At 43.7% G+C, this 11,023-nt stretch overlaps 1 protein-coding gene across 1 annotated transcript in view; it reads left to right on the plus strand.

Annotated features, from left to right (window-relative positions):
* Window positions 1-6,925, plus strand: part of LOC310854687 (E3 ubiquitin-protein ligase Jade-2-like) — a gene marked incomplete at its 3' end in the record, with an annotated part of 81,314 nt that extends 74,389 nt beyond the window's left edge. Inside the window, exons 4-5 of the mRNA XM_083759362.1 lie at window positions 6,128-6,285; window positions 6,913-6,925. Of these exons, the coding sequence (XP_083615488.1) occupies window positions 6,128-6,285; window positions 6,913-6,925 (171 nt within the window). The remainder of the gene's footprint in view (window positions 1-6,127; window positions 6,286-6,912) is intronic.
* Between the last annotated feature and the right edge of the window lie 4,098 nt (window positions 6,926-11,023).

Genomic DNA, 11,023 nt, shown 5'->3' on the forward strand with positions numbered 1-11,023 from the left:
TTTAGTCCAAGGATTGTGTCGTCACAGTTGTACAGTAACTATGCATGCAGTGTGCATATGGGTGTGCCTGCTTGTTTGTGTGTATGTGTTCATGTGTGCGCCTGTGAACTTGTTTCTGTGTACTACGTATGTCTGTCTGCTGCACACTTGTGCCCTTGACCAATAACTGATCATTCCTAAATGGTAAATGGTGCATTTATATAGCGCCTTTATCCAAAATGCTTTACAATGTGCCACTGCCACATAAATGTGTGAAGAAATGTGAGTATTGAAAGAAAATTAAACGTAACATACTGGCCCGGTTATATATACATTTGAACCCCAAATGTAGTGTAGGGAAAATCTGTTTTGTTTTGTGTAGTTAAACACCATGGTCATTAATCTTTTGTTGACAAGGTTTGATCATAGAGGGAGCTGTGGGGAAAAAGCATGTTAGCAATAGTTCCAGGAAGTGAGGTACCAGGAACATCTATAAAAGTACAGGAAGTGAGGTGGCCGGGGGTTCAGTATGAGGTATCAAGAGTGTTTGGAGGTGGTTTGTCAAAGAGACTCTTTTAAGGCCAATACTGAACCAGAATCAGATATTGATAAACCACAGAGTGGTGGGTCCGGAAAACTTTGACATCTGAAGAATGAAAGGTTTGGTCAAGGAACCTTTCCGAGGGTTTAGTTCTGAATCAATTCAGAGCTTTTGGACAAAGGAGAACCTGCTGTGGCCTGAAGGTTGGGTGAGGAATCTACCCTTTTCACTTTTTGAGCAGCATTGTCTTTTTATTTGATGGATTATTCCATTTTTGGAAAATAGAAGATCGACAATTTTCCGTTCGATTACTTTTGGGATTACTTTTATGATACTTACTCATTGAAGCCATTGAAAGTAACTATAGGATGCAGGACTTAATAAATCGGAGATTGAACATTTGCATTTGTATGGATTATAATTTTGGTCTGCAATACGTTTGGTTTACAGTATAAAGAATATTACTAGGTACAGGACCTTTATTTCTTTTAGTTATTTAATATAACTCAGGCATACAATTTTATGGTGCTTGTTATACTTTCACCGATGGTAGAGCAGGCATCATCATCATCATCATTTTTGTCAATGTCACGCCAGACTTCCTGGTCTGCTTTGAGGCAGGACTCCAGAGAAGAAGGGAAGATATAACCTCATTGTCAGCTCTGTAGCAGTGGCCGGCAAACTGTGTTCTTCTGGAATCGGACTAGTGAAGAAACACGGGGAAGGTTGCCGTATATTAGATTAGTCGATGTGTGGCATATTTTGCGCTCTCATTAGAAGGCGGGTGTAAGTGCCATCCAACCTCTCTAGTTTCTCTAGTTTCTTTGAAAGTGTCCATGTCATAGAGTAGAATCGGCTCAATGGTCGTCCTAAATATTTTTTAGAGGCAACCATGCATCATCGGGAGCAGTTTGGGGTTCAGTGTCTTGCTCAAGGACACTTGACTCAGGGGGGCGACCGGGATAAAGCGGCCACCGGCCACTGATGTGACAGAGGTACAAGAGGAGGTACAAGAGGAAAAAGTACAGGAAGTGTAAACTGATAAAAGTAAAAAAATATATATAAATAATTAAATATATTTAATAATTGTAATAATCATATAATATCATACGTATATAAAACCTTTAAGTTAGATATTTTTTCGTTTAGTATATTATTCTCAATGGTCTCATAACATTAAGTGTTTGAGTGCTGTCCACGCTTGCGTTACAGTTTTATAACCCGTTTCGACGAGTTTGTGTACAGCCTTTGCACAGCCTGGACTCCTGTCCAATCAAATGACTTGCTTTGGAACTAATGGTTGTATAATCCTTTTATATCTTAAAAAAACACATCTTCATCTGTCTCTGTCTCACGGACACACGCTGTACAGTCACGCCGTGCTATCTCGGCAGACGTGTGTGTATCATGATGACCTTTCACTGATTATGAAAGCGGAACTTGGGATATGGTATTTACATACTGTACGTACGTGTGTGGCTCAGACTGTGAACTCCCCTTTCGTACGTCAGAGACGGTCACTGGAACAACAGGCAGCGCTTCCTGTTTAGCGCTGGCGGTTGGCTATTGACATTAGCTGGTGTTTATGCTGGGGAAGGGCTGAAAGGACCAACAGTGTGGGAACAGAACCTTTTGAGACGGGGAATGCTAGCTTAGTGTCACTGGAGGCTTTTACGTAAAAAAAAAAAAAAAGCAGGAAATAAAGTGGTTTCACTTGGATTTTGGTTTTGTTTTCAAAGTGTTCTTGGTCAACACGGAGGAATACAATGAAGATTACAGAGGAAAATATCATATTTCTATAAAAGAAACAGTGAACACTGCGACGTGGCGTCAGCACTGTGTCATATGTAGGCCTTCTCATGATGCTTCCTACTGTATACAGTATGCATTGGGTTTGTGTACATACCGTTTTATCAGCAGCTATAGGATGTTGCCAGGTTCCTTTCATCGTGTTGTTCTCTGCGCATTGTGGATATAGAGTCTGGCCATTAGAGTCTGTATATTTATGCCCCTTCAGATGTTCTGGTGAAGCAGACAAGATTTGGCTCTTTTTGACAGCAGAAGCTAGTGAATAATCAGCGTGAATAAATGCATAAATGGATAGATAATTGGCTTGGAAATATTGATTAAATATACGGCACTTATCCTGACATAAAGTGGGACATTACTGAGCTACGAAAAAAATAAAACTGATTTAGTGACATTTTAAAATAATCCCCCACCAGAAGACTCGGAATGAATACGTCGAATGTCATACACTTGTCCTGCAGCTATGATGTCACTGGACAGTTATTACCAAATTGGGCCCTATTTTCGCTGGTGCCTTACGCCTTATCCCTAAACTTTTTTACGTTTTGAATCTACAAAGTAACTAGTAACTAAAGTTTTCAAATAATTGTAGTGGCATAAAAGTACCAGTAAGACACCCTGAGGGTAAGAAGCCAAACTACAGGTCTGGAAATGCACATACGGATATATATGGACCTTTTTTCATTTGTTTATTTTGACGTTTTCGGGGCCGGGTAGGGCGTAAAATGTGTGCTAATTAGTAACGCCAGACGTGGCCCTCGGCCAGCACAGTTAGGGCCCAGGTAGGGCCGGGCCTTTATTTTCGGGCCTGTTGAGAACTCTAGTTTCCGCTGGCTGCCGGGTGTGGCTGCGGAAATGACTTTGGGGGGCGGGCCCGTCTAGAGTTTGAATGGACAGGTATCAGTGAAAAGGGAGACATCGAAGAGGAAGGACGGGTGGGGAAGGATCAACATATGGAATGTCGGAACGGGTCAGCTCCATGGAGATCTAAAGGTTTGAGGTCATATTATGTAGAGTTGCTGGCCTGCTCCATATATATGCAGATCTAGGTGATGAGGCCGTTTTCTCCATGTATGGCTATCCAGGGTTTGATGAGGTCAGTGTTGTCATCTTCATATACGGAGATGGCCATACAGTATATGGAGCGTGTCACGAGGCGCGACGGACTGACGGCCATATATGTGACCAAATCTGACTGAGAGACTGCCATTGGATTTTTTTTTAATTTTCGTTTTTTCATGTCATATGAAAGCATAGCCGCAATTTGCAACTCTAGATTTTTTTACAATCTGTTGAATCTAGAGTTGCAATACCCTCCATCCACTTCCTATTCATGATTTTCGGTTTCTGATCTGCTGGTCTTAAATGACGTTAAACTCACCAACATTGCAGCTGTAGTCCAAGCTTGAATTATCCTCTTTCAATCTGCCGAGCTTGTTTTTCATAAAAATCCCCCGTAGACATGTTATGAGTTACTTTCTGTCCAAAATATTCCAAGAGTGACATTTCCGAGCCGCCATTTGTATTTTTGCAACGTGCCGTAAAACAAGATGTGAGGGGGAGCGCTTGTTTAATAGAAGGCTGTGTGTGATGGGGCGTCGCACTGTGTCTGCCTCTTCTTTGGGTGTCTTACCTGCGCAGGTAAGATTCTATTAAACAAGCGCTCCCCCTCACATCTTGTTTTACGGCACGTTGCAAAAATACAAATGGCGGCTCGGAAATGTCACTCTTGGAATATTTTGGACAGAAAGTAACTCATAACATGTCTACGGGGGATTTTTATGAAAAACAAGCTCGGCAGATTGAAAGAGGATAATTCAAGCTTGGACTACAGCTGCAATGTTGGTGAGTTTAACGTCATTTAAGACCAGCAGATCAGAAACCGAAAATCATGAATAGGAAGTGGATGGAGGGTATTGCAACTCTAGATTCAACAGATTGTAAAAAAATCTAGAGTTGCAAATTGCGGCTAATGAAAGCAGGGAATCATAGCTTCAAATTGACATATTGGTTGTTCAGTTTGACCCACCAGTTTTGGAGATATGGCTTATAGAGTAAATGTCTTGCAGAAAACAGCGAGTTGAGAAAACAGGCTTGAAAGGTTCACTTCTGTGGTCTCTAACATTACACCTAGCTAAAATACATGTATTTTGTAACAGACTACATACACACCTCGTCTAAAAAGTATAAGGAAACACAGTGAAAAGCCACATTTCCAAGGCATTGTTGTATAATATACTATAGCGACAATCTTGTTCAAAACAATGAAAATAACAAATTATATTTGTATTGGTATGACCATGATGGACATCAGGTACATTAACCCATTCAGGACACCCTTTTGGTGTTTTAAGAATTATGTTATACTTTAGCTATTGAAAAAGTTTTGGAGATATGGCTTATAGAGTAATGTCTTGCACTAATGTCTTGCACTTCTGTGGTCTCTAACATTACACCTAGCTACATTTATTTATTTTATTATTATTATATTTACATTTGAGCATTTCAGCTCTGACACTTAATTCAGACATGCTCTAGTCTAGTATGTGAAGAGTCTGCCTGTGCTATTAACTCATTTTTTAAAATAAAAAAAGATTCTCCTCTGGTGAAAAGCTGGAATTTGCGCGATGGCAGTCTCTCAGTCAAATCTGGCCATATATGTTGGCGTGACATGTCACATGGGTGACCTTATACAAGGCGTGTGGGAGTGGGTCTTGAACTGAACAATAGCTTGTTTATGTACAGTATTGAGTAAGCCTCGCCGCGCTGTGAGGCAGGAGCCTATCTGCTGTTCCCTCGTGAGGCAGCTCCATGTACCAGAGTCTTTGTTGTGACCCGGCCTCGGATCCAACCCTGACCTCCCTGCGGTCCCAGGGCGGACACTCTTAACCGCAAAGCCTTTAACCACTGAAACCCTCTAGTCTAGTCTGAGGGGAAACTGACTTGAGTTACTGTACTGTGGCAAATGTTCCTTATACCCTCCATAATAGGCTTGCTGGGGATCAAGTGGTTAAGTGCAGACTAGCCCAATTTGACCTGAGATCAGATTCTAAAAATGTCTTCTACATCCTGACAGTTTTCTGAAAAAGCTATGTTTCTATGTCAGTCGTTATTCGATTTTTCAAAAATAGCAGACCTACAAGCTCCTAGCGCGCCACTCGGTGGCGCGCTATGAGCTTGTAGATCTGCTATTTTTCAATAGCTAAAGCATAGAGCACCGAAGTCCTGACGTAACTCGCTCATCCCGACGATTCCCCTGGTTCGCGGAAGTAATTTCTCTATGGAGAATAACATGGGGTGATCTTAATATCGTCTACTATAAGCGTTGTGGTCCAAAAATAAACAAGCTGTCTCGGCGTTATTGTTAGGGAGGTGTCTCTGTATCGTTCACGTGTATCAGTCACTCATATATGATACAGTCTGCTTCTAGCGAAAATCTAACTAATTCAGCAGCAGTAACATTAGCGTTTTCTCTCAGTCAGTTGATTCTTCATATCCATATGAGTGAAGCGGCCGGGGTGACATGTTTATTTTTCAAACACAGTTGTTATATGAGGCGATCTAAAATCGCCTCAATGGGGATTTCAATGCAACTAAACAAATACATGAACCTGGGGACTGACGCCCTCTACTGAAAGTGACGTCAGACTTCGGTGCTCTATAGCATAATGCCATAACACCAAAAAGGGTTCCCACCCAGAATGGGCTAGAGACCTCTTTCTCAAATAAGCGTTCATCCCGTCGTTGTCATGTTTTTTTGACCTTTCCGTCTCCCTGCATGTGTCCCCGTTGGTCCAGGTGTTCCGCACGGACTTCATCACGGCCATGAAGCTGCCGGACTCGGCCCAGATGGGCCCCGATGACTTCTACGTGCTGTCGGACCCCTGGAGACAGGAGTGGGAGAAGGGGGTGCAGGTCCCCGCGAACCCTCACATCATACCGGAGCCTGTGGTCAGGTACGCACGCACACAACGCACGCACGCACGCACCGCACGCAGGCACAGTCCAAAGATGGAAGGACAATACATACCTGATGAGATCAAATTACATGGAATTACCTCACAGACACTGAATGTAACACACACACACACACACACGCACACACTCACACACACACTCACGCTGTTGGTGTAGTAGTAGTGGTACAGCTGTTGCAGATATCTGTGGTTTCTTAGACGTACTATAGGAACTAATGAAAATACTCAGACTAAGCAGTAATGCCTGTTACACATGTGCGTGCGGCGTGCACGCACACACACACACAAACGTACGCACGTTTGTGTGCACATAACGCACGCACCGAGTGGCGCGCTACGAGCTTGTATGTCTGCTATTTTTGAAAAATTTTAACGACTGACATACAAACATAGCTTTTTCAGAAAACTGTCAGGATTTAGAAGGCATTTGTAGAATGGTTCCCAGGTCTAAATGGGTTCAGCAGGGGTTAGGGTTGAGTAGCACTGGGTTAGAGAGGGTGCAGAGACATTATGATGAATAGAAAGATGCTACAGATACAGTAGGTGACGCATGGATGTACTGTATATGTGGGCAGTGTTCTTCCCTGTTATCTCTGTACGTGATAGAAGGATAGCGTGATGTACAATGGGACCGAGATGGAGTGATGGACAGAGACAGATCAGCTGGGTAGATAAAGGCGCGTGTGTGTGTGTGTGTGTGTGTGTGTGTGTGTGTGTGTGTGTGTGTGTGTGTGTGTGTGTGTGTGTGTGTGTGTGTGTGTGTGTGTGTGTGTGTGTGTGTGTGTGTGTGTGTGTGTGTGTGTGTGTGTGTGTGTGTGTGTGTACTGTGCGTGTACACACTGGAAAGCTCTGTTATCCTTCGTCCTTTCAAAATGTTCTGCTCTTCTTCCGTCTCTCTCTCTCTCTCTCTCTCTCTCTCTCTCTCTCTCTCTCTCTCTCTTCGTATACGTTGATTCTCTACTTCTGCCTCTCCTATACCTTTTCTTTCCCTCATTCCTCCCTTCTTTCTCCCTGTCTCCCTCTCTCTCTTGCTCCCTTCCTCTTTTGCCAATTATTTTCATTACTCTCTGCCTCTCTCTCTCTCTCTCTCTCTCTCTCCCCTTCTCTTTCTATAGCTGAGCCCAAGGCACAGACAGTTTTTTTTCCTTTTCTTTTTTAATGAATAATGACATCATCATCCAAAAATTGTTGAGAGGAAAAGGGCTGCAGGCCCCGTCGTCTGGCTCAGACGGAGCTTTCTTCTCTCTCTCTCTCTCTCTCTCTCTCTCTCTCTCTCTCTCGTCCCTGTGGTCCCCCCCCGTCGTCTCGTCTCGTTGGGATTTGTCTAAAGAGTTAAAGTGTTGTTTTTATTTTGGCGGTGCCGTGTTGACATTGTCTCAGTGTGACAAAACAACGCTGTAGAGGAGCAGAAACAAGTGAAGGAACACAAGATGAAGTGTCTCCACTCCCTCGCTCCGTCCTCTCACTTTGCAGCATTCTCTCTCTCTCTCTCTCTCTCTCTCTCTCTCAAATTTACCTCTCTCCCTCTATATATCTCTCTTCCGCTCCCTCTCTCTCCTCTCCCTGCTGCTCTCTCTCCGCCACCCTCCCTGTCTCTACCATCCCCTTCTCCTGCTCTGCCTCTCTGCCTCTCTCTGCCTCTCTGCCTCTCTGCCTCTCTCTGCCTCTCTGCCTCTCTCTGCCTCTCTCTGCCTCTCTGCCTCTCGCGTTCTCCCTCTTTTTCTTCCTTTCTATCTTAACCCCACTTCTCTCCCCCCCTTCTATCTCTCTCTCTCCTCCCCATTTCTCTTTCTCTCTCTACCCCCCCCCCCCATCTCTCTCTCCATGCATTGCAGGGCCAAGTGGAAGTAATTAGTGGTTGCGTAACAGTGGGTTTGTGCAGACAGTGAGCAGGGCTTTGGCAGCAGCCCCCCCCCCCCCATTGACAAGCACGAGAGTCAGGGAGGGAAAATAATTACATAGATGAGATGATCTCTCTCCATTCTTGCAAAACGAGAGAGAGATGACATGGCGGTTACCTTTATTTGTTATTGGTTCATCTCCCCCCCCACCCCCCCCCCCCGCCTTGGAAAAAAAAAAGCAAGCGTCCCGGTGACCAGAATAACCTGCGGCGTTCGGTTTAGTGGTTTTGGCCAAATGTTGGCGCGCTTTTTGGCCAACGATGCGTAAAGCTTGGGGCAATGCTGGAATGCCCGTCTGATGTTTCTGTCCGTGTTGTGGTAGCAGCTGTCTTTTCTCCTCAATTGATTAATAACTAATTGTATATTCTTTCAGAGCGAACGTTTTTAACTCAAATGTTTGCTTCTGTAGTTCCAGGGATACCCCCCCCCAGGTCCCTGGAACTATATATTTTCAGAAGGAGGCCTCTGGCCGAATTCAGTTAATTCAGGGGGTCCTTGACATGAAGAAAGGTTGAAAACCACTGACATAGAAACAGAGTTTTTTTTTAGAAAACTTTCAGCGTCTAAATGGGTTAAGTGTTGAAACAAATTATGGTGCCTCTTTCTCAAAGTGTGGTATTGCCAATATGTCCCTTATTTAAGCAATATTACACGAGAGGGTGTGGGTTAACGTGATTATTGCCACGACAGGGATGCAAGCATCCCTGAAGTGGCAATAATCACGTTAAACCACACCCTCGAGTGTAATATTGCAATTCTACAACAGTTACCCTTAAAACTAAGAAAATTGCTGAAAGATTTTTTTTTTTTAATGACAGATGTAGTCACTACGACCACAAATATCCCAAGAAACTAGCTAGCCTAGCCACCGAGTTTGCTAGCGCTCTGGGAGAACAGAGCAGCTGAATTCTTTGTTTTGATTAGGTGGTGAATGGTGCTGGTTTAACCCACGGCTAGAAGGCTGTTTCAACCAATCAGATTGCTTCCTCGAAACGACCTGTGGTAGAACGCTTGACATTACAGGCTTGTTTAACCACTTCTGCTCTATACACTTAGTTGCACGATGAATCTGATCTACAAGCACACAACGCATCACATCGAGACACGTTGTGAGCTATAGTAGATCGTAGGGAAATAATTTACGGTTTAGAATGTTTTGAGGTCCTTACACATTATAATGAAATGGGGATGCCAGGTTGAAAAGTGATGAAGTGAAAGATGTTGAGTGAGACACTAGCATTGTCTCAACATGTAACTGCTTTGGTTGATTTCATTTGTTTAGTTTTACATATTTGATTGGTTGTTGTACACAGTGACATGACGTGGCTGGAAATCAGGGTAACCTCTGTGATTTTCGAAAGAAAGAAAGAAAGAAAGAAATGTAGCATTTTCTGTAAAGGAAATATCGCCCATGGTTAGGTGCCTGGTTCCAAATGTTTATAGGTTAAGCTGCCCGAGCAAGCTTGCCCGACATGCAAAGCTTAGGGGAATGGATCCTATATGTAAAGCTTAGGCTAAGTGACTGAAAGAAGGAAATATCATATGTAAAGCTTTGGCTGACTTATAGCCGGGGCAGGACATCATATGCAAAGCTTGTGGAGCTGCAGGTTAAGAGGAGGCACTTGGAATGTATACACATAATGTAACCCAGAGGAATATACCGTGTCACTGTCAACCTCACGGTTCACTTCCTGGGTGGAGAGACATCTGGAGACCTGAAAGCCCTTTGGCTAAATTCATGGGATGGGAGACTCGCAAAAGGAAACCGACAGGGATTCATGGTTTTAATATCACGGAGATGCCATCATCTTATCTTATCTTTAACCCATTTTGGGGAGGGAACCCCTTTTGGTGTTGTAAGCATTATGTTATACTTTAGCTATTGAAAAATAGCAGACCTACAAGCTTGTAGCGCGCCACTCGGTGGCGCGCTACAAGCTTGTAGGTCTGCTATTTTTGAAAAATCGTGAAAATGTGCTTCAAATTTGGAATATATTTTTTTCAGAACGAACGTTTTTAACTCAAACCTTTGCTTCTGGAGAGGTCCCTGGAACAACATATTTTCAGATGGGGGGTCTCGGAGGCCAATTACAGATCATTTCTGGGGTCCTTGACATGAAATATTGAGTGATATATAGGCCTAGAAACATATAGGTATTTCAGAAAACTGTCAGGATTAAGAAGACATTTCTTTTTCAGGGCCTAAATGGGATAACATCATGGAGATGCCATCGTCTATCTTTAACATCATAAAGAATATCTGAAAAGACGTGTTCTTCCCCGGGAGATGGTCGTGGACATTCAGGGCAAGTTGCTGCACAAAACGACATGGTGCCACTCTTTTTATCTCGCCGAGGAGAAAAGGGGGCATATGGATGAATAAATGATTAATGATTTTCCGCGGTCCTTTTCACAGACTTGTCCGCTGCAAGTCCCGGGAAAAAAGAAAAGTGCCATAGGTCACGGAACAAGAGAAAACTATAATAATTGGATCTCTCGTCACACGGCATGGAGGGGAGAGCAAGATGGAGAGCACAGGCTCCCCGAAAAAGCCCTTGAGGCAACTCCTGTAACTTCTGCTCTGACCAGCTGCAGCCCCTCCCGTGTATTTGTGTGTGCGTGCGAGCATGTGCGAGCGTTTCCTATTGACACAAGCCATGGTGTCGGCCGGTTCGCAGTGCGTATATACGTGCGTGCGTTGTGTACGTATACATGTGTGATAAGAATGTCCACAGCAGCGGCGGCTGGCGTCTTGCCAAACGTCTTGTCTTCCAGAAATAACTCATTATCGGATAATCAGATGACTTTAAATCAGG

This window comes from Protomyctophum parallelum (genome assembly GCF_964188405.1).
Source record: "Protomyctophum parallelum genome assembly, chromosome: 1".
NCBI classification, from domain to species: Eukaryota; Metazoa; Chordata; class Actinopteri; order Myctophiformes; family Myctophidae; genus Protomyctophum; species Protomyctophum parallelum.